Here is a 24,890-nt window from a genome sequence, read left to right as displayed (position 1 = left end):
TATTAGTATATATATATAATATATTAGTATATATATATAGTATAATATATTAGTATAATATATATATATATATATATATATTACGTCTCTTTATTAAATTATATATATATATATATATACATAATTATATATAACTATCAATAAATATCATTTCTTACTGGAGATCTATGAGCACCTCACGTGGATACTTCCCAAGTTCACGTGTCTACTTACTACTGTTTTTCCTTATTCTTTTTGTTCTTATTGTTTTTCTGCGAAAAACCTCGCACTACACTACATTCCGAAATATTGGCGAAAAACCATAGATCTAACCCAGATCTAACGCTCACACCTAATTCATGCTTGACCAAGAGTTAACTTATATTATATCGTTCGTAAATTTATATTTTCGAGAACAATTTTAGAAATGCCTCGAAAGTTACGATAAAAATTGTCAAGGTTAATATTCAATTGTATGGGGTGACCAATTGCTGTGCCTCCGGTATGTTTGAAAACATAATTAACTTTATATTTATCGAACAAGACATATCACATTTTTTCATTCTTCTATTTTGCTTATTTTGTAATAAATACAATTCAATTATTGTGTTTATTCCAAAATAAACGAAATAAAAGAATAAGAAATTTGTTGGATAAATTCACTTCAATTCGATTGTTGAATCCATTAAAAAATAAACAATATGAAATAATAAATAATTTCATATGTTCTATTCGATAGAGATTTAAAGTTCGAATACAAATTCAAAAATTGAGTTGAATTTATTAAAAAATAAACAAACTAAAAGAATACAAAAATGAAATATGTCTTATTCGATAAATATAAAGAAAATTATACCGGAAAACAATCCAAAAGCAATTGGTGAACCCCACACTAACCGGCCTCACTACCCTAACTGTATATGAATTATTTACGTGTCCACTCACACACACATGTATCACGGATGGATCGCAATTTATAATATCCTCCAGAAACTACTCGACCACGATCAAACGCGAACTGCATACCTGTCTACATAACCGTTCACGAGTATACTCGGTACCCCTGCTTTTGCACTGGCAGGGGTGTCCTCCTCAGACTTCTCCGTAATGATGCACTTCTCGAGCAATCTCAGGGAATAAATAGCGCCGATCGGTACCGAAGAATGCGTCGAACAGAAATTTCGGAAGCCACCACTGCGACGTCTATATCAGATAAGTACACCTTTAGACACGGACAAAATCACTGCTCATCGTGTACAGGATCAGAAAAAAAATAGGAATTCTTCTGTAACGCGGAAACAAAAGTTTCGCTGCAGGAAGATTGTTATACTTCAGAGAACAGCGGCGATCGTTCCGCGTAAAACCGTCGGAAAATCGCGAGGTTCGATGGACGAGGAGCGCGAGGTCGCTCGAAATGGAGACGCGCGCTGTCGAATCGGAAACTTGCGAAACCGCGAACAGAGACGAAACTTGCACGCGCGATTACGCCGAGGACCGATGGGATACTAAAATCATCTCGGGACTCATGCTAGAACTGCGAAACTGCGACGCGTGGGCGCGGGCGCGGGTACGCCGCGATGCAAACTTTTGCTGGCCGTATTATTAGCCCTCGTGGAGGATTGTGGCCTCTCTCGCTGTCGCGTGTTTTCGCATTCCAAGCCCAAGAATTCGTGGAAAGGAGCCATGTAACGTAAAAGAGAGCTCCAGCTTCTGATAAACCAAGTCTCTTGGTCTATAGCCGAATTCCCTCGCGGGAAAGTGCCAGGTCCGCTGGACCACGCTGGAACGAGCCTAGCTGATTTTACAACTATTATGCGATTACGTACCAGTTCCGCTAAAATCTAGAGGTTCGGCTATTGTTCCAGTTATCGATAAATATTGATGGTATCGATATGTTACCGACAATTCGATTAGGTTAGGAGAGCCAATTACTGTGCCGTGTTGGCAGACTCGAGGAGTTCTCGTTATGAACGACAACTTTAGCAATTCAATTGACATTTCTTAAGAATTCGAAGATAAAATGTTTTAGAGCCGGTTGCTGTGTGCCTATGATCTACAAAGGTCAATCACTGTACCTCAGTTATTACGCACAATAAAAATGTAATGTTTAACATACTTCAATCAATTTTATATCCTATAAAAAAAATTTAATGTCATAATAAGTCATTTGAAAGTTCATATTCCGTAATCTTCGTATGCAATTAACATTATGACATCTTACCTATAACGATTTGTTTTACTGTATATTGATCTTCGTTAATTGCCTTACGTTTTTTCATACGTTTTATAGAAAACTTTTAGATACCAAAAATTAGATATGTCTTACATTGTTTAACACTAAACCTACTATGCCGTTAAAAGGTAACCTGATTCGCATTTTTTGTTTTAAAGTTCATAGAATTATAAAGACTCATTCGTTGAAAATGATAACATAAATTACTTTATCGAAAAATTCATTATAATAAAAATGGTGAAAGGTCTAAATAAATACGGTCTTGTCATTTCAAAACTGTCTCCGTAGGTATAGTATTCATTTAATTTAATATAATGTAAGTACAAGTAATATAATATGAATGGCATTTGTATGATACGAATATAATATAACATCATAAAATAATATGAACAGTATATACATATTTGATGTACTATACTTTTTCATGTTAGTCAACATTAGAAAAGTTAAGATGAATAGAGGCACCGAAGTTAAGGAAATCGAAGTAAAGTATGATGAATTTATTGTTTAATTAAATGTTTTCATCTCTGTTTGTACTGATTACAACCAGCACATTTGACAATATTTGTTGTAATCTTGGTAAATCCAACCGACTATGATCAGTGATATTATCAATAAATCAGCGTTTCATAAAGCAGCGTAGATTGATTAAAATGTAGACATATTTGTATTTATAATATACAATTTACAACTTAAAATACGTAAAGGTTAAATTATTTTGATAAAACTATGCTCTCCATTTGTCTCAACAATATTTTATCGACGTTTTATCAATATTACAGAAATATTATAGATTTAGAAAGAGGTAAATCTCATTTGCAAAGGGCGAAAAAGTAGATAAGATCTATAAAAGAGATCATTTCGTTCGCAAAAAGGTGAATATTTACGGAAGGATTGATTCGAAACGCAAAAAAGTGAAATCAGTCTGCAACAGGATTAATTTGCAATACACAACTTATGACATAAAAATGTCAATCTACATTATGAAAGAAAAGATTAAATAAATTCTTATAAAGCATCAGATACGTTAGTCGCTTTTAATTATCGGTAGGTTCACTTATATCACTTTCAACTTATTGTTAAAGAAAAAACGATAATTATATTTGTCTCCTCTTTCCTGCAATTGAATTTATCGTGCATAAACATCTGTCTATTAGTTACTAATATATACTTGGTAATATATGTAATATAGTATAGTAGTACTATGTTATCTTTTTCGATTGTGTCATTTTCCACAATTAGACCGCTGTAACTAATCAGGAAGCACAGTATTAACTGCGAACTTCAATAGACAGACATATATTTAACGAAAAGTAATCCTTATATGCTTAGAAAATTCATTTAAAATAGAAGTTGAGAATGGTTCTCTATGGCGACTTTTGCAAGAATATCATTTTTAGTGACGAAAGCTATTTTCGTCTGAACCCTGCGCGTGAAACTAAAAATATAGTAGAGCGTTGTCCCGGCAGGTATCTTTCTGGTATACCTTGATCCGTGTTTCTATTTTCATATCGTAAATAGTAATTCTTTATTTAACCACAATCAAATTAACATCGAGTACTGCATAAAATCATTCGAAGGATTACAAAAGTATTGTTGCATTATTTCTGTGAAAATAGATTATTATCAACGCTTATGATATTATCCCTAGTTTTAGGAACAGCTATGTATACTAAGTGCGCGTGGGAATTATTTCTATATGTATGTAAATTTCAATAAACATATATGTATTTTCATCGATCACCCCGCTTCTGTTTCCGTAAATTCATAATAAATAAGAGTCTATTCAACAATGTTCAAATCATTAAAATTATTTAAAAAGGAAATACAAATGCCTGTGCATCTTTCGTGCCTTGTAGTCAAAGCATACGATTGTTATTTCACATACAAATTCGCATGTATAAAATAAGTAGGAACTTCACAAAATATGCAGACTATTATCAAAATTTCGGAGCAGTCTCGACCCTTATCCATCCCTCGTGTCAATTCGACAAATCTTCCACTGATTCTAATTAAATAACATTAGGTCATTGAGTACGAAATGCATAGATTTTACAGTAGAATTATAAAGTAGAGCATGCATTTCATGATTAATGACCTAACACGTACTACATTTCGTTCAATTAGTTACTCGCGACGCTAATTAGCTCATTCTGAACTGATTTAATTTCATCGTAGGTTTTCGTTTTCAAAGGAGGAATTTATAATGTGAACTATTCATGTTTCCGTAACACTGATTTTCTGTCGTTCTCGATGTGATACCAAGAAACAAATTCAGTTGAGAAAATGAGAGACAGATGAGGATTAAGTTGTTTGACTATCAAACGTCTAAAACATACGATCTGTATTTTTACGCGATTTATCGATGCTAATGTCTAAATTCTTTAATTACTCGACGAAAATAAATCTCATAACTAGATTGCGGATTTTATGCAATTTCGACGAGAATGATACAACTGTAAATACGTGAGAACAATTTCAGAGTGTTCTTCTACATTGTGCATAATTTGAACAGAATAAGAATTAGTAATAACCAGACTGCATATCTATAACTCAATTGTAAGCAACAGAAACAAACTCTAAAAACGTACTCCTTTTTTAAATAATTTGAACAAAGCGAAGAGAAGATCCTAAAATTTATGTAATACGTTTACAGTTTGGTATTCCATCTACTCATTGCGATCGTAATTGCATAAAATCCGTAGTCTGGTAATAACAGACAAAAAAAAAACAGCAACAATTTTACAAAACCTGCAATTAAGATCCATCGAAAAGATAAGAACGAGTCGCGGATAACCAAGTGATAAAACTTTATTGCAATATAATGAAGCACTGAACTTCCTCATTTGACGCGCGAAAAGCTTCCGGTAAACCGAAGAAAATTCCCCAAAAGATCGCTTTCTTGGAAGTTGTCGAGGTGTTTAAGTTTTCTTGAGATAGACCGATAGAAATAGAGATAATAGAGATGATGTCATTTGACACGCGATGCGGCTGTAGGTCGCGCGGAGCATCTCGACGCCGCGCCGCGACGGTGAACGTGCATCAAAGATCGCATCTGCAATTGTCATCGGTGTACAGCGAAAACCTTTACGATGAGAATACAATTCACATAACCCCGGCAAAGTGTGCCATGAACCGGTACTCGATGCTTGTGCATCAGGGAGTCTGAGTTTACGGGTTGCCACCCGTGTTGGTAGCGCACCAAATCGCAAATATGGGCTGCCGAATATAAATGCGATGGGATGTGTACGCACACAAATCACACACTTTATATACAATAGAGAATGAGTCAAGAAACTGGGCCGAGCTGTAGCTCTGTTCCAGGTGAATTTAAAACAAAGCTGCAAAGGAGAATTTTACATCATATAACAAGCTCTATTATCCTATAGTACGATTTTATTCACAAGTGCATCGGCGTAGTTGCAAAGTGCAACTACACTTTTTACCTTAAATAGAACTGTATATTTTTTTGCAGGTGGATCAATTTTCTCTAGAACATTCTTCGTAAAAAAGTATTAGCGTACAATACAGTGAACTAGCCACTTTAATACATAAACAATATTCAAGTGATTTAATTCAGTTTTAAAAAAAAATATTGCATTTTAAAAGCTGCTCGAATATTTTTTTACCCACTGTATGTACGCCAGATCTTTTGGTCGATCAATCAATATAGTCGATTTCTTCATAATAAAACAATAGATAGCCGCATTTATATTGTCCATGCGGCGGTAGTGTTGCGAACACACGAAACTTCCGTTTTCGTATTGTCAGAACCGCGTATTTTGATTTAGTTTTCGCTTATTTTTCGTTCGACCACGAAACCGTTGTTTTGCTCATTCGTTCGTTTATCCAAAAAAAAATAGTTGTGCAACCGTAGATCAGGTTTAAAAAAAGAATTTTAGGTCGTGTCGCGTCCACACAGAAGTTTCTTTGAGAAACGCGATCTTTAATAGCTAATCAATTTTTAATCGCAAACGTTTTATGCAGTTTAAATTGTTTCTACGTGTGTGCTGTGATTTTCTTCCTTAGCAACGTTTGTGAATAGTTGATTTTTTTAAATAATTGTACACATTTTTAATTAAAATAACGTTTTATTCTAATTCATTGTGTGCGCGGAAATATTTGTTCGGGGGAATTCATTACTTTCAGAGTTACCAACTGATTGTTGGTTGAACGACTGGTGCAGCCGCAGAACATTTAATCTATTCCTCCGCCAAAACCACGAAACTAAACGAAATTGTTCGGAGGAATTGTTTTTTCCAGAAAAACATTGACATTTTCTTTCGTTTCTCTGCTCGGTTAAGTTCATTTGTGTGCCATTACAAAATTGTACTTTGTATTATTAGTGGCATTGTAATTTTTTTACAGCTAATTTGAAAAATCTGTAATTACCTCTACTTTAAAGTTAATGTACTTATAACGCTTTGACTTCCGAGACATCCATATGTAAGTTATTATTATTATGTAAATATGAGATGTATAAACGGCGCACAGTGTATCCGCGTATTTCAGTGGATTCGTGTGGATAGGGTGTTAATGTTTATAAAATGTGTAAGACCGGTAGACTATAAAACTGTAACTATGTAACTGTAAGGAAAACTGTGGAACTGTGGAAATGTATTTTTCGATGTGCTCCAGCTGACTGCTTTTTCCGGACTGATCCGGATGCTCAGCGGTACTGATCGGTTTTTTAGCGAGTCAAAAGTCGAAGACAATATGTGCATACATGCAAGCAGATGCAATTAATATTTTTACCCGTTTCTAAACCCACTATATGAACTCTTTGCGGTCGAAGTCCGAAATATGCCCAGCCACGATATGTTTGATATCTTGTAATAATGTAAAAAATTATAAAAATATAAAACGTGTTACTTGACTCAACAAAAATATGCATAGTTTAATAATATCTGTGGATGTTTTAGATAACGACTTATTGAACGAACGGTCGAACAGCCCCTATAATTAAAACTAACGAAAAAAAGCACCATAAAATAATTCGATCGCAAAGTGTTCGAAAAAAGTTCAGCCTAGTACCATTATATCCTCAATGCGTACCTATTTATGCCTTATAATCAGACCGCGGATTTTTCTGCAAAATAAAAGTGTTTTATCTAAATCGCAGCAAACTAAAGCAAGATAAAATTATTCCATCCGAACTGCAACAAACTAAATTAAAATAAAAGTGCGTATCCTCTCTCAATTTGGACATATGAAGTATGTACTATTTCACAAATCATATTTCCAGTACATCTTAACACGTTCCGTGCCACGTGTACCATCGATGGTACACGCTTGCATGTTTACTTAGTGAACTGAACAAATTGTTTACAAGAAATTTAGAACCGAAGAATCAATTTCCACCACAAGAATGGGCGTTGATAAGTTTTTGTTACGTTGTTATGTGTACGAGAATTAATAATTGCACGTAATACATCAAGTTTTAGTAAAATATCAAAGTGTGAAGATTCGAGTAAAAAAAGCTCGGCACGGAACGTGTTAAGGAAATACTATTTCGATTAATAATTTTCGTTAGAACAACAACTATTTTATGTATGCACTTCTCTTTACGACAACAAATGAATTTCGAAGCATTATTTCCCAGCAAAGAGTACATATTTCATTAACTGTTCCCAGTACTTTTTCGAACATGTTTGCCCAGATCTGTGTACAAGCAAGTACATCTATGAACCAAAAAAAAAAAAAAAAGAAACCAATGAGGAAGAGAACGAACCGGAATCACATCTACAAAGAGAATGCAATTGATCAGAAAACAAAATCCGCGTCGTTTGAGGAAGCGCTTGTGGTGCAAATGTTCGTACTCTCACAGGGAATTCCAAACGATAAAGAAGTGCTAATCCACCGTAGCCGTAGAATAAATCATACGAGCAAGTGGTTCGGATCGGTGCGCCGGTGCGGTGGCGAGGATCGGGATCGGTTCCATTTGTCTTCGGACGCGAACCGAACGGACGATCGCTTTCACCGAGCCCGTGATTCCCGGTGACGCAACGATGAGCAATGAACGGGAAAAGCGACGTTTAACGCGGAGAAAATTGCGTCTCGCTCGAAGAAGAAAGAATATCCAGCGAACCACTGGAAGCCGGCCAACTAGAGCGGAAACAGTGAACGCAAAAGACCGGCTGGCCTACCGACCGACCGACCTGTAGACGAGCACACAAACGATCGCGGCAACCTTCCAAAGCCGCCGGGTTCTCCGCCGAAACGGGAAAACGCGCAGATATACAGGGTGTCCCGTCCATAAATGTCCAGGCAAATATCTCGTATATGGTTGAACGTATAAAAGAGAAGTTGAACAGAAGAAATTTGCACGGTTTTAAGTGAGCTACAAGGTGCACATAAATTACCTTTTTTTTTATTTGCGACATTCCCGAGTTACAAAGGTTAGCTTGGATCTTTTTAAATAGACACATACAATCTTCTTGGCGTGTTTAGTTAACCCTAGAAAGATAACCATATGACAACGTACGTAAAAGATAACTATACGCTTCAGAGGCGCATGCTTTTCTAAGGCGTCAATTTTATACTAACAATGGATATTTATTTAAGTTAATCTAGTCATTTTAAAGGTTTGGCATTATTGTAAAAATAAAATGCATTTATATGGTATTTTTTTATATTTTAAGTAATTTTAAACTTAAATCACTAGACCTCTATGAAAAATTAACAAAAATCAAGTCTTCGCAGACGCCTCTGCAACGTAGGTTATCTTTCTCGGGTTAATAGAGGTCATTTGCAATTGAAATGATATCTTGTTGAATACTGCTATTACGCATCGTTTACAATTTGGAAGATAATCGGCATCTTAAGTATTAAAGATAGTCGTTTGTATATGGTACCACTGTTATTCGTGTTAAAGAGCTTAAGTAAGTGAACAATGTTCACGTACTGATCGTAAGAGATGCCTGTATTATTTAAGATACCGATTGTCAATTTTATTGCGGATAAGCTTTACTAACTTTGCAAAAAAGAATTATACGTATCCACTTAAAAAACAACCGAGTTAATCCGAGTAGCTCGGCAAGATCGCAAGTAAAACAAAGTAATTTCAGTGATCCCCCTAGCTGATTTAAAATCGTATAAATTTCTCCTGTTAAACTTTTTTGTACCTCCGACCATTTACAAGATATTTGCTTGTACAAGCAAAAAGTACCCACCGTGAAACACCGCTCAATTGCGACCCCTACTCGAATCATTAGCATAAACGGTACAATTAATGATAGATTGAGGATATGAAAGTGTATGTAAAAATTCGACTCATATTTTTGGAGATTGTTCTTTATAGATTCACCCACAAAAGTATTGCTATGTTACAATCGGCTGTAAAAAAGAAACATTTATTCGAATACAGGTGTTTCTGCGCAAGAACATACTGTTCTATGTTAATAATAATTAAGAATAATTATTTCATTGCCCCGATCTACAAAAGAATTGGAATCTGTGTTTTATATTCAGCCTATTTTTGAACAGAAATCTCAAATGGTCGTTCCAAAATAGAAGCATTGAGTATGAAACACTGGGAGACATGACACGAAAACGGTGTTCCATAATAGGAACACACGCGTCCTTTACTATTCTATTCGTATTACTTTGAATTCATATTAACACTATTTTTACCGATATTTTGTATTATACGATATACTTAATATCTCAAAAATATCTCTTAATTAATATCGTGATGATTATAACAAAAGTCGAGAAGCGATTGCATAAAGAAAACACAGAAATTTTATTAAAAATTATTAAACAATGTTTTGTAACTCCTTTGGCAAAAACAATGCTAATAATAATTTAATAATAGAAATTATTAAAAGGTGTCTTTCGGAGACACCTTCGGTAAAAATAGTGTTAAAGAAATATTTCAAAGTTTATTACGCTGTCTAGAATCATCAATCTATCCAACATTGATATAAATATTCAATAATAAACGCTTCTCAGTTGTGATGAAATCGATGACAATCTTATATCCTCCGAGAAGCGTTCCATAATAGGTACTTTTACCTTAGTACCCTATGCAGCCCGTGAAAAATGCGGCGCGAGAGATGCACGTGACAACAAAGAACCGAAGCGCGCCAAACCGAGCTGAGAGAAACGGAGCGGAGGGAAGCCGAACGGAGCGGATCGGCTCTGCTCATTGTCAGCTCAGCTCAGCTCAGCTCCGTTCCGTTCCGATCCGCTCCATCTTTACCTTCCTCCGGGGAACACGTGCTCGTCGGTCCAAGTTTTGTCCCGTGGAAACCAGCTGAACTGCGAACCGGTTCTCCGTTTCACGGCGCGATTCTCTTCTTTGGGCCTACTCGAAACGAGACGACAGATGTCCCGGCCTGTTTCTACCTGCTCTGAAGAATCGAGTCTCGATCAGGTATACCGTGATCGAAGAATCCAGCTTCTGGAGTTGGTCAGCTAAGGATTCGTGCGAGGACGGCATAGTTTCGAAACGCTTCTCAAAATGTACTATTCCACTGTATCTTTCTTTTTGTTTTACTAGAACCGAGCTTCCTGCAGGGCTTTTCGGGGAATTTCGGGCCGTTGCCAGGGTGTCGGCCATTGTAAACGCTTTTGCCGAGTTTGCCAGAAATCGAAGAATTTCGCTTGTACGGATTTGAAATGTTTGACAGTCGTGAATTTTTGCGATAGTATACAGTAGAATCTCGAGTATTCGCAGTAATTAAGCGAACGTGGACGTTCGGATAAGAGATCGGTTGCATAGATACTGGGCTAGACTACATTTTTATTGGCTTACGCAAAGAGAATCAGGTTCTCCATGGATTCACTTAAGCTGAACTTTTTACGTGCGGAATGCACAGCGCTCCTAACCAGTTAGCTGTTGTAATCTATTTGTAAAGTGTGGAAATTACTGTAATTATACAGTATATGTTTGTGATTTTCTTCATACTTTACTTAACTATAACAGTATTATCAAAAATATTTAATTTAATCAAGAATATTAAAGCATATATCCTTAACCAGTTAATTGTTGGCAACATTTTATGATATAAGTACACTCATTAAAAACCCATAAAAAAACGCTTGAAAATAGATGACTGGTTAAATATCGCGATAAAAGGCCGGGCTGACTGTGTTATTGCTAAATCTACCAAAGTGGTCGAATGATCGTTTTTTCAAAGTTTGAATAAAATTTTTAAACTCAATGTTTTCGCTTTTCCTCAACTTGCTGCACGATTTTCGTCATAATATGTATACGGCTACTTCATTTTTCAATGTTTTTATCTCTCTTCTTCTTTCGTTTTTTTTTCTGATAATCTTATGTACTCTAGCGTTATCTACCGTGAGCAGTCTTTTATAACGATATATCTCCACTGAAATCATAGGGTTACTATTACTGTTAGTTCCTCGAAAGCAAATGTTATCCGATTGTGTTTTAGGCACAAGCCACACGCTTATGCACATTTTCTTTCATATTTGTGACGCGATAAGATTAATTTGACATAATAGTAGTGCATAAACTTCCAATTGTGTGTGTAGAAATTTCCAGTTGCAAGTATTATTTTAGGGGAAGAAAAGCGAAAAAGAACTAAAAATAGTGGAACACCGCCGAATATCGAAATTCTCAGAAGCAAGAAACGAAAAGTGTTGAAGGAATATCAACAGATTTCACTGTAATTCCTGGAAAACGAAAAATATGTCAGATTGGATATTGCACAAAAAAAAAAATAAAACCACAAACGTCTGTTGTACATGTAAAAAATATTTTCGTGGAGAATGTTCACTGGAGAGATCCACTGTCTGCAAAAATTGCGATGCATAATAGATTTTATTTTAATTTGAATAACAATATCTAAATTGCTGAAGTAGAACTTTTTTAAAATTTCTAAACTTTTCTTTCTGTACGCCGTAAATGTCTAAAATGCGAAAAATAAATGTTTTCTATTTATTATGTGAAAGTTATTTTGTATTCTATTGCTCATACCAAATTGTCTATTACTTGTAATCAACTGGAAAAGAGCCTAACGTTTATTTAAAAAGCGGTCATTCGATGCTTTTTGGGTGGAGTCAATTTCTATTTGATATTAATATTTTTAATATTCACATTATCTGATATACGATGTAAGAATAAAATACAGGTTCATCTAGAATTAGATTAACTTTCTCTAGATCGACGCTTTTTAATTAAGGTCTATCATGACTCAAATATACCAGTTTTTTTGTGAAGATCATCGTACTGATTAGCACGTAGCATACCAAACATTATAACTAACGTGTGCATTATAAGAATGACAAGACTAAAATTGTTCAGATCTTTCGACATTTTTATTGTAATGTAATGCTTGAACAAAGGCGGGCAAATTTTATTTTAAATAATAACAAATTACAAATTAAATTCATATCTCATTTGGAAATGAAAATTAAATTGTTTATCTAATTAAAAAATTATTTCGTAATCATTTATTCGTAAATGTAATGTCATTTTTTATTTGGATTTCAGAGAAGACAAATAATACTACTATTTTTCATTTAAATAATTATTTTAATGAACATTTACTTGAATTATGCCTAATTCTATATTTAACCAAAAATTCTATAAAATCATTATCCACATAAACAATGAAAGAAACTCTTTAGAATTTCCACAAATTCTAAAATAAAAAATTTCATATATCAAACGCTTTCATTATGATAATGCTATCCAGTAATAAATAAGATATACAATTGTTTAGGCAGTTCGCAGAAAAACTCGAATTATTTCTTACATCAAAATTGCGATAGCTCCATAAATTCTAGTAACCCAGCGAAAACTAAGGTCAGGAAAACTAATTATCTAGTCGTGTGCCTGTTTCGTGTTGTGGTTCGCGTCTCCAAGCAACACCGCATTGCTGTACAATTCACAAGGAACGATGATCGACTGAACACACCGATCCGATAGCGGAACTAGTCGAACACTAAAGCGAATTGTTATTTTAACCCTTTGTACTCGAATTTAATCCCCTCGAGGGGCGTAACAAAATTGCCAATAATTACGGTACCTTGAGATTTAACAATTTTTCTTTCATCAAATCTGTAGCGATACAATCTTTTACCAAACTTTATCTAAACAATCTAATCACTCCTTTTTTATTCAAACAATTCGTCACACACACACACACACACACACACACACACACACACACACACACACACACATTTTATATTTTCCTTAAAACTACTTCACGAATAGTGCGAAAGATTATTCATCGTCCATTTTAGATTTTTCTAGATACTTTAAAACATTTAATTTCTTCCATTTTAACCCAGTCCAGTATAAGAACATGTCGGTTACGAAGCTTTCAAACATAATCTCCTAAATATAAATATTATTTGCATCTTCGAAATGGGGTACTAAAAATCAATTTTACTGTTGTCTATGTTCGGCAATCACTATTAATGTGAACGCGTACAATAAATATTAGTTTTCTTACTCGTGTAGGAATTTGTACTAACGACAAAGAATAACTGAGCCGTTTATATTGAAAGTGGCCTAAATCCATTTATTCTAACATCTAGATATTTAAAGATCTTGCGTTTTAATAAATCGAAAAATATTGGTAACTAATAACATGGTAGGATATGTTATATGTATCGTAGAAATGTAAATATCAAAATAGCTGGCTCGATGTTTTTTTCGAAAATGGACTTAGGTCACTTTCAAGATAAACAGCTCTACTAATCTCTAAAATGGTGATAAAGATTAATTTTCTTACTCGTATAGGAATTTGTACTAACGACAAAGAACGACTAATGAACGCAGCTATGAAATAAATCGTAATGCAAGGGATTGAAATTGTGAAACGGTAAATAAATCTGCTGATTTAACGCGTGAAGCGAAAAATGGATAAAGGTATTAGCCTATGATCTTTTCTACAACTACTTTTCAGGAGCCTGTGAGTTCTAAATGTAATAGAACCTCGATCTGTTATAGTCGATAAATTATAATCGGAGACGAGCTATAGTAACACTACGTATCTATTAATCTAACACTGTATTTAAGTAAATATTCTTTCGTAGAAATAAAAGAAAGATAATTAGGAGTTAAAACAATACAGAGAAATAAATTTAAAAAATAATAACATAATTCTACCGTAGACTAATTTAATTTTACATATAATTGTATTTTTTAGAACTGAGTACACGGAGTACAATAGTAAGGGCTAGTTTTATCTGTGAAAATACTAAGAACCTCGATGTAAAAGTATGGCCTGTGATAAAATTATTAGGTAAATATTCTCTTATCTGAACGTTCACGTTCTCATGATTAATTCAAATGAACGATATGCTATACTAAATGTTTGTACCTTTTAACCAGGCCTAAGCACATTTTATTTGCAATAGGGTAATAGATGATATATAATCATATAATAATAATAATAATAATAATAATATATAATAATAAATAATCAGATTAATTCAAACACTTTATTATTTTTATTTTACAGACAATATAGAAAACTAATTTTATTTTGTTTTCTCACTTCAAATAGATTATTTTCAATTTTATCACAATTATTGAATTAACTGGAACTAAAATAAGAATTCTTGAATTGATTGTTTGAAGTGAACTAAAAATTATTGAATTAAATTAATTATACTTAACTAAATTTAATTACATATTGATAAACTCTAATACATGGAATGGTATTTTTATAATTTAGCTGCATTTTCTTTTAGCATACAAACTTACGTTGTTGGCATAGTGGACATGATAGGGTTAAAAAGTATTTGAGAAAATATTTGAATAAATATTTGATCAAATAACAAATAAAGAAAAAATTATTTTGTTTTAAACTGAACTTATTTGAAATATTATTTAACCACTCAGATAAAGTAATGTATAGTTATTTCAAATAACACGTAGCCACAAATAAAATGATATATTATCTTAATGATTATTTTTCAAATAATTTATATCGATAATGCCCAGATCTTCTTCCAACAGTGTACTTATTGGCAAAGTAGTGAGTAACGCTTGGAAAAAAAAGAAATATAAAACGATAGAAAGCTAGAAATAATTAGTACATTTAAATAAAATTTGATAAAATTGTACACAGATTTTATGAAAGCAAAATTGACATCCGATTGCAAAGGATCGGTGTATCTGTACTAATCTTCGACGGTTACAGCAATCAAATCCCGTTGCACAAATACAATAATCTCTCGTGTTACTATAATTACGTGAACTGATGGTTTCTGAAATGGGAATCCCGCAATGTCGAATAGAATTGATTGAATGCGGAGAAACACAGTCATGGAAATTTGTATCCATCATAATCCTACTGAATTTACTAAAACATCTCGATGAAGATATAAATATTTGCTGAGTGGTTTTTTCATTGATTTACATTATTATTTGCGCGCATTTGCAGACTATCATATCATAGCACACATTTCTTTGCGCATATTCTGGACATTCAGCTTCTTAAATGGTTCTCATTCACTGGTTCTATACCTAAAATAGTGGAGCCGGTTATTGCGGGGTGACAAATTACTGTGTCTTTGGTTTATTTTCAGGCTTGATTAATTTTATATTTATCAAATAAAACATTAAATCTTTTCATTCAAAAATGAACAAAGTTAAAGAATAAAAAATATTCATGTGTGTCTCTTATTCAATAAATATAAATTCAATTATGACCGAAAACAAACCGAGAAGGCACTGTAACCAGCTCCTCTACTCTATGTATATTTAATAATAGTCAGCTACTGCTCGATTATTGCCAGATGTTTTGCGGCAGTTCTATTTAAACTGCTGTTACGCAAAGAACACAATTTCTCGATCTCCTCTAATCAGTATTTATTTCCGACACAGTAACCCCTGCACTGTCTGTTTATTCTTTATAGAGCGTTATTTCTGAGAGATGAACATTTTTTTCTATGGAAGATTGTCAAGCTAAATATTTAGGTTGATCGTAGATCGTTTCAAATCTTTCATATGGATTCAATGAAACAAATTATGCTGGGTGTCTTATTTAAATTGCGATTGTAAAAAAATCTCGTAGACACGTGATTTAAAAAAAAAAAAAAAAACTGACACATGTCCTTTAGTATTTCGAGTGGGGAGTCAAATGACACTACTAGTTTTTTAATGCGTGGACCTTTTCAAGATTATATCAAGGCCATCTTGCTTTTTTTATCATAAATCTATACTTTTTATTTTGGAATCATCAATTTTACGTTAAAAAAAATGCGCAACTTTTGTTTGGAGCATTTTTTGTAATATGATGTTCTCAAGTGAAATAAAATACCTTCCAGAAGAAAGTAACGTTGTCATTTTAATAGAAAAACAAAATTATCCTGAAGATAAACGTGAAAAATCAGCTAAATGTTTTTAAAAATATTGAGCTTATAAAAAATATTTACTGGTTTCACGTTGTTTGTTTTAAAATTGTTGACATTACAAAGACTCTTTTGCAAGAAATGATGGAATAGATTTTTTTAATTCAAGCATATATTAGACTAAAAGTGGCGAAATGATAAAATGCAGAAATAGTTTGTTTCGTCATTCTTATAAAACAATAGGTTCAGACAATTTCAGTGCTCGATAGCTTGTCTTAAGATCCATAGAAAAACTAACCTTAGAAGTATATACCTAAAAAGTATGTAGAACAAAATTGATAAATAGAAATTGTAAATGATCCTAACTTACTTTTACACTATTACAAGCTTTAATCTGTCAACGCCGAGGTCACACAAGGGAAGCGTCGTACTTAAATAATGTATTTAACATTAGAAAATTAATGTCATAATGATAGAGTTATTAATATTATTAATAAATTTGTCTGACCTGATAATAAATTTTATTAATAAATTTATCTGACCTGATAATAAATTTTATTAATAAATTTGTCTGACCTGATAATAAATTGTATTAATAAATTTGTCTGACCTGATAATAAATTTTGTTAATAAATTTGTCTGACCTGATAATAAATTTTGTTAATAAATTTGTCTGACCTGATAATAAATTTTATTAATAAATTTGTCTGACCTGATGTCTCAAAACTTTACTGATTTATTCGACATTTATCGCTTTAACTAAGCTCAAATCATTATTTGCAGAATGCAGACATCAAAGTCCCAGAATGAAGACTTAAAGGTACCAGATACAGATCTTCAAACGATTGATATCGGCAGTGCTACACGTGTTACAATACTGTGAGAACAGAAGATTGGGACTGGCTACCGTGAGAGAGATTCAAAACTTATACAAAAGCTGGCTCTCGTGGTCCCCCCCCTCTCTCTCTCTCTTTTTAAAAATAATTGCATTCGAGGGTCCCCCTTTCAAGTTGGAGCGGCATAAAGGGCGCAGCTGTTGCTTTATGTCAGTTAACACGAAAACTAACCACCTTGCGGATAAATAGGAAAACAGATAGAACACACGACATTAGGTTTTTTAACCCTCGGACTGCGACTATCGGTACAATTTTACCCAGCTCATTTAAATCGTCAACTAATGATTCATTTTTCGACAATTAAATCGAATAGATTACTGTTACACTAATATTGCAGTTACATTAACGACAAAAAATGATCTAATGTCGTTTATGACTATTTGAATCACGGATTAAAAATTAAACGTGAAAAATAAAAGTGTGAAAAAGGATATCGATTATTTGTTTACAACTTTTTTCCAATTGTTTAAATTAAAACACAATTAACGAATTGTATACCACATGATAGAAGTATCTTTTGTTTGAACAGTTTTTTGTATCTTGTACAGTTTGAAAATTATAGCAATGAAATAAAAAATAGCCGAATATTTGGGGGTTAATGTTCACCCCTTATGGCGAATTTACGCAAGGAATAAAATTGTGCATAACACATAATACATATCCCCAAAGTTTCAGAATTTTTTGATTATCGCATTCGGTGTCATGCGTTGTAAGTATTTTCAAAAATACATTTTAGAGAATTGATGAAAAAAGCTGCAAATTGTCATATACATCATCAACTTAATAATTGTGAATATACGATTCCGTCATCCAAGATTTAATTAAACCGCCACACAGTGGCCGGAAATTCCCAAAAACAGAAATTCGTTTTCTATGGTAGCAAAACGTCTTTTTTACCATAATATTTATATTTACGTTTAAATTTAACTGGGAAACAAATATCCAGTGGAACTAAAGGAGTTCAATTATGAATTAAAAATATTAATAATTAGCATCTTTGTGTTTCTATTTATTTTTTAACTGAAAAAAGTATATACTTAGAACATGATATCTATACGATAAACTTTGAAAAAGCAAGGATTACACGCAAAAGTAGCAAAAAAAGGAAACTAATCTTTTTCTTAAACAGCATTTACTGCGGTTGTTTTTATTGTCAGTCGATTTATAGTCCTATTATAATTTACTGCCAATCTATTTCAACGTTGTCGCCAAAGTTTTTAAAACGACGTATCCTCGCGAACAAATTTAAAAGTTCTATAAAAATCGATCCTTAAAACTATACTTCGATGCTCTGTTCTTACTTTCGCACTGCAGCCACGTACCAATAACTCAATTTTCAGATAAAGATAAAATAAGTAACTCGAAGGACAACAAACGTTGCAAATGAATAAATACGAAAATGCAGATTCAACGAATATTCGCCGAAGCGATTTGAATCGCCATCGGTACACCATCGACATATCGATACTTCTCCGAACGATTTCCTTCGCCGAGAACAATACGCGAGAGCACACGATGACACATTATCTTATTCACATGGCCGCGTGCGGTGTACTGGGCATACATCTCGCGTGCTCGGGGATCAACAATTCCGTCGAGCGTCGTGATTACCGTTTCATTTAAAACAACGATCGAAATCAAAGGGGAAAACTCCTACCTGATGTATTGGATGTAACCGTGTCTAGCGTCTTCGCGGAGGAACCCCGGGTTCCGCCTCTCGACGCTCTCGAAGACCATGAAGTCAACACATGCAAGCGGCCAGCGAGAGTAAACCTCTTTCACGAGTCACTACGGCACACGAGATTCGCTCGAGAGAATCGGTCGACGAATCTATCCACTAAACACCGGCAGCACTGCTCACAGGCTCGCTCACGAACAGCTTTCCCACCAACATTTTACCACAATTTCGAAAAATCGAAAAAAAGAGAGAGTGAGAGAGTGAGAGAGAAAGAGATAGTAAAGTGTTCGCCGCCGAACAGTCCGAAAATTTGGTGCACACGACTCGGTCGGTAAGGAAGTGTGGCGAGGCGATTCGCGGCTCACTGGGCAATTGGATCACGCGGGACACACAATTCGAATTTCGGCGGAGGAGCACACGGTTTTTGAACGAGAAGAACGTAGCTGACGACGACCGGAGGGACGGGAGACGGAACGCGAACCGTGAAATACGGACGAACACTCGCGTTCCGAGGTACACGAGGCGACTGAAGTGCGAAGTGAATCGTGGAACGGTGGGAGTTCGCTTGCTCTCTCCCCTCTCCTCTCACTCTCTCCTCTCCCTTTCCCTCTGCGCCCCACCACGGGCCGTCCCGCCACGTCCCTTCGCGCCCATCGAAACCGCCGCGACGACCCTAACCTAACCTACCGGACTGGACCAGACTGGATCGGACCGAAACGCGACTCGGTCGATCGAGGAAAGCGTGGAAAACGGAGGGAAGGACGCGCTCCATGGCACCATAACACATTTCCGCCCTGTGTTTACGGTTTCCGTATGCATACGATTCCAGACGCATGCGCGCGACTACGAACACTCTACCTATAGGTTATTTGTTCCTCAGGATAACGAGGAACAGATCGAGATGTCGAATGGGAACTCCATGCCTCCTGGCGGAATTTAGATAAGACGGAACGGCGCTGATCCAACTTTGCTGTTTGGCTTAACCCTTTCGACATTTTTGGCGAATATGTATATATGTCATGGGCATTTTTATTTTTTATTCAGCACATTCGCAACGATCGGAGGTTTTTGTCCAATGACGAATATATTTGCCATGGGATTCATGCAAATGACGAATATGTTCGTCGTGAATATTTTTTATCAATGTCGAGTACGTTGGCAATTTTTTGTTTAATCAGATAAAAAGTGAGATACGACGGAACTTAATCGGAAATAAGTTGACAATGTACTGTAAGTTAGACAAATATGCGGTAGTTGTAAGACAACAGAAAGAAATGTGCACGAATTTTGGAGAACAAAGAATCTAATGAATTAATGAGGATAAAACGGAGGTCAAGGGTGAAATCGTGGATTTGTGGCGAATTTTGGGCGTACGAATTGTGCGAAAAACAGGTTCCGGGTATTTATGTCATAATTTAGATATGAAATGACGTTTGTATACAACCCATAGACCGATGACAAATATCTATACAGGGTGTCCCAAAAATGTCTCGCATTACGAAAATTTGAGGTAATTGAGGTCATTCTGGGTAACTTTTTTCTTTGCGAAAATGCAATCTGCGGCTTTGTTTACGAGTATACGAGTATACTCGATGGGAAATGATGGTAATGTGCTGACCATTAATAAACCGGAAATAACCATGGAGAAACAATGAGAAAGAGTTATGATTTGGAAAGAATTGTGGTATTGGTGTCATTATGTCCAGTTATTTCTTTTAAATTTTGTATTCTAGATTTATTATTGTAAAGTATAAAAATACTTTTGAGTGCAACTATTGTTTGCTCTCTTTGTTCAATTACACCTGCTGCATATATTTAGATGAGAAGTATTCAATGTGCATATTATATATGTATATTGTTAACGTGATCGAAGTCAGTATCATTGGATTCCTAGATAGTTGATATCGTTTCCCAAGGATTTTAGTATCCATTGCACGCCAATCTGTATAATCTGCAGTCCATACCATTGTAACGAACACCTGACTGGAAGGTTGTGGTCTCATCGTCTCAAGGAATGACTCATTGAAACATCGTGAAATTGAATTTTGCTTTTTGTCACGTGAATTATCTGTCCGGTTTATGATCGCATTCGCGCAATGATTTTTGTATCGCTCCGATTGAATATATTTACCTGCACTTTCTATCGTTTTAATATTAATACCAGCATTTACGTATTTCATCAACATTAACGGTAAATTTAAAAAGACAATCCAAATTGTTTAATTTACGATTATTACGATTATAAAGATACATTTATAAAGGAATTCATTCGGTTTAATTTTACAGGATATATATTACGATAAAAATCGCTGAAACTCTAAATAAATTAAAGCTTGCTGTATTTACAAAAAAAATGTAAAACAGCTGTATTAAGACCTCCTTAAACTTAGTATTAAATCAAGTTAAATCAATTGCGAAGATTTGAAATATTAAGATGAATCGAAAACTATAATATTTTCTTAGTCCAATCGATATTGAAATGTTAAACTATACATGCACTTACATTAAATATGAAAACACTTTCCCGATTTGAAAACTATTACGAATAAATCAATACTTACCCGTCTAGTCACCAAGTAAATTATAAAGCAAGCGGTAAAAGGAGGAGAATATTCCGATGATAATAATACAAGAAAAAGCAAAATTTAATCGTCAAATATTTTTGCCAGTTTATTCAATTTTCCTCATCCCATTGTTCTACTTATTGTTGTCTACAGTCTACTCTGTAGCAAAAGCTGGTCTCGCTTCGTAATTTTTTTTTATGTACTTCATAACATGTTGTTTGTGAGCAAATGAAGTATAAACATTGGTTCGGGTGTCCATTCGTACGGAAATTTCATAATAAAAAACTATTACAATCCAGAATTGCTTCGCTCTTCTGAAAGACTTTCCTATCGCTGTCTCTCAATATATATTTTGTTATTTACGCTACCATTGACATGTAGAACACACTGCTCAAATGAATTGAAACTCGTAATTCTTTCGTTTTATTTGTTGTCATGGTGGCGTTACCGAAATCCAGCTCCGTAAACACGGTACAGCAACAAAACATATCTTAGAATTTACCTTGGACAATACAGTGAGCAACGAAAGTATTCGAACATTTTTAAGACGGAATAACTTCATTAAAAAGTGTACCGAACCACTTAAATTTTTTCTAAGATGCTTAGTTTACTAAACAGTATGTTTAAACAAGATTTTGCAAAAATTGCAAATTGATGAAATGACAAAAACATGAATGACTGAAACAAAAAAAACTAAACAATACATTTTGTAGATCTCGGTAACATATTTGCACATTGAAAATTTCACCAGAAACAGCCAAAAACCGGCAATCTTTAACCAGTTAGCTGTTTTGACGAATACGCCCATCACGACGAATATACACGTCAATAACAACTAACTGGTGGAGTTATGTAAATAAATAAATCAATGTTAGTGATAAAATTAGAAAATAGAACAGTCGTTTCATTACAAGTTCATACCATATTACAACAACCATGGATACACTTTTCACAGAGATTGCTACAGCTAACAGGTTAATTGTTTACAGCTCGCAACGATGACAATTTTCGATGAAATTTTCCACATGCAAATAAGTTACTGAGATCTACAAAATGTGTTGTTTATAAATTGTTGACCAGTAATTGCAGAAGATCCGGAGAGTTTTGCATCTTTCGATATTTGCAGCTTATTTCTGCGATAACTGATTTTAATTAAATTGTTAGCGTAATCTAAAAACTAATAGATCTAACGTCTTAAAAAAATTTAAACCATTTGGTTCAATTAAAAAAAAATTATTCCGCTTTAAAAAGTATTTAAATACTTCTGTTGCTCGCTGTATGTAATTACGTTTATCTCTATCTGGAATTAAGCTTCATTTATTGAATCTTGCATACGATTACGTAAAAGCGTCTGTACGGGAAAATACTCTGTAGACATTATAAGTTTAGTTTTAAGAATACTTTAGATTTCCAAGATCCTGCAGACGGCATGATTTACTTAGAAATATTTATTAATTTCTCTTTCGAAGTTTTATTTCGCAAAGAAAACAGTTACAGAATATTCGAACGGCGAAAGGCTACATTTAATGTCTCTAAAACATTAGGACGCTTCGACATTCTAAATAGTGCTTGGTACCAAAAAACGTCTACTAGACGATACGATGCCTCTAAATTAAAATGAAATTATTTTATCAAAATAAATACAAAATCTTCTGTAAATCAAGTTCGCTGTATTTGCACAGTTTACCAAGAATGCTGTCATCATTGAAGTTCGAGCTCTACTGGCGGTTTGTAAACAAAGAATCACGAACCACGGTGGTAGTAGATTACAGCTGGGAGTACGAGAAACCAAAGGTCAAAGTGCGAAAGTGGAATACGGCCATCAATATGAAACTGTATCGCATTATACATTGATAAAGTTGTATCTCCGCTTACACAATACTCGCCAGTGCGGTCCCTTCTCTCAATTATTGTCATTATGTCATTTTTTATTGCACCGAGACTGCACAGCAGAGTTGTGCAGAATTACAATTGAATTACTCACGGAATTATATTTACATTATAATTCAATCACATTTTTTAATTGGTAATTCAGATCTCTGTTCAATTGAATTATGATGTAATCCGTAACTGCAATTAGAGTATACGATTACAGAATACTAAGTAATTAAATTACATTCCTTACGAATTACGATGTGATTAGATTTAAATTGAAAATTAGAAAATCATTGATTAATAGGTAATAAGAGAAGAAAATATGGAGAAGAGACAAGAAATGAGTATAAAAAAGTATCTGAATTACATTGTATTCCAATTGTATTGTATTTGAATGAAACTCGTGATTGAAATAATTAGTAATTGAATTAGAAACGCAGTTGAGTTACTACGATAATTGAATTGATATAATAAGAATTGATTTGCATACATACATAACGGACAACATTGCATAAAAGAAATCACACGAGTTTAATTATACAAGAGTTAGAGGAATAAGGACGAGGCAAGTACAATAATAATAAATAAGTAAGAACGTTAAATATAAATACAATAAAATACAAAACAATTGCAAAATACAAATAAAATAAAATACAAAACACTGTGTAATTGAAATACACAATTGAACTGTACAGAAACATTGTAAAATACAACGCGAGATGTAGGCTCAGAGACTTCAATAGCAAACAAATTCGTTCGCTATCGTCCTCTTTTAGTTATTTACTGCGAAACCTCAGGCGCAATAATTTTCTAAATAAAACAGTAATTGCACAAATATGTACTTGTTTTAATCATTTTGCAGTACGATTTCTTTCATAGTTACGTTAATTAGCATTTCTTCGTTATTAACACATTATTCATTGACGACGATTTCATAACTTTTCGGAATCTGCAGTTTACAGTTAAGAAATTCTTAATAAATTATTCAATACAATGACATCATCCCAGTAACTTCGTTTGGAATTATCATGTAGACAAAGATGTTTAAGATTCCCGCTAGTGTACCACAATAATTGCAAATCCTGTTAACCGGTTAATGAAATTAATGAAATTATATATTTTGTAAAAGTGTCATATTTAAATAAAATATACAGAAAATGAAACATACAGTATAATTACAGTAACTTAGACACTTTTCGAAGACATTGCAACAGCTAAACGGGTTAACAGGCTTCCGGTTAAAGGCTTCCGGATAAAGTGTTAATAATATCTCTGGTAGCGCGAAACAAGTTTCGTTATTCGCATGTCTTCATTTCCGTTAATTCATAGAATTTGATAACAAAGGAGTCAAATTTTGTTTCGATTTGGGAACAGTGAATCTT

The 24,890-nt window shown here is 33.9% G+C and overlaps 1 protein-coding gene across 8 annotated transcripts in view; it reads right to left on the bottom strand.

Moving 5' to 3' along the window:
• Positions 1 to 24,890, bottom strand: part of ssh (Protein phosphatase Slingshot) — a 176,091-nt gene that overhangs the window by 123,034 nt on the left and 28,167 nt on the right. The window contains exon 1 of one of the 8 annotated variants that reach the window (XM_033469995.2): positions 19,049 to 19,608. The exons of the other annotated variants lie outside the window; for them this stretch is intronic. Coding sequence (XP_033325886.2) covers positions 19,049 to 19,128 — 80 coding nt within the window. The 5' untranslated portion in view covers positions 19,129 to 19,608. Of the gene's footprint in view, positions 1 to 19,048; positions 19,609 to 24,890 lie in introns of those variants that run through there. 8 annotated transcript variants of the gene reach the window in all.

This window comes from Megalopta genalis, chromosome 10, assembly GCF_051020955.1.
Source record: "Megalopta genalis isolate 19385.01 chromosome 10, iyMegGena1_principal, whole genome shotgun sequence".
NCBI lineage: Eukaryota > Metazoa > Arthropoda > Insecta > Hymenoptera > Halictidae > Megalopta > Megalopta genalis.
The sequence above is the reverse complement of the archived record's forward strand: the minus strand, read 5'-3'. Positions and strand labels throughout refer to the sequence as shown.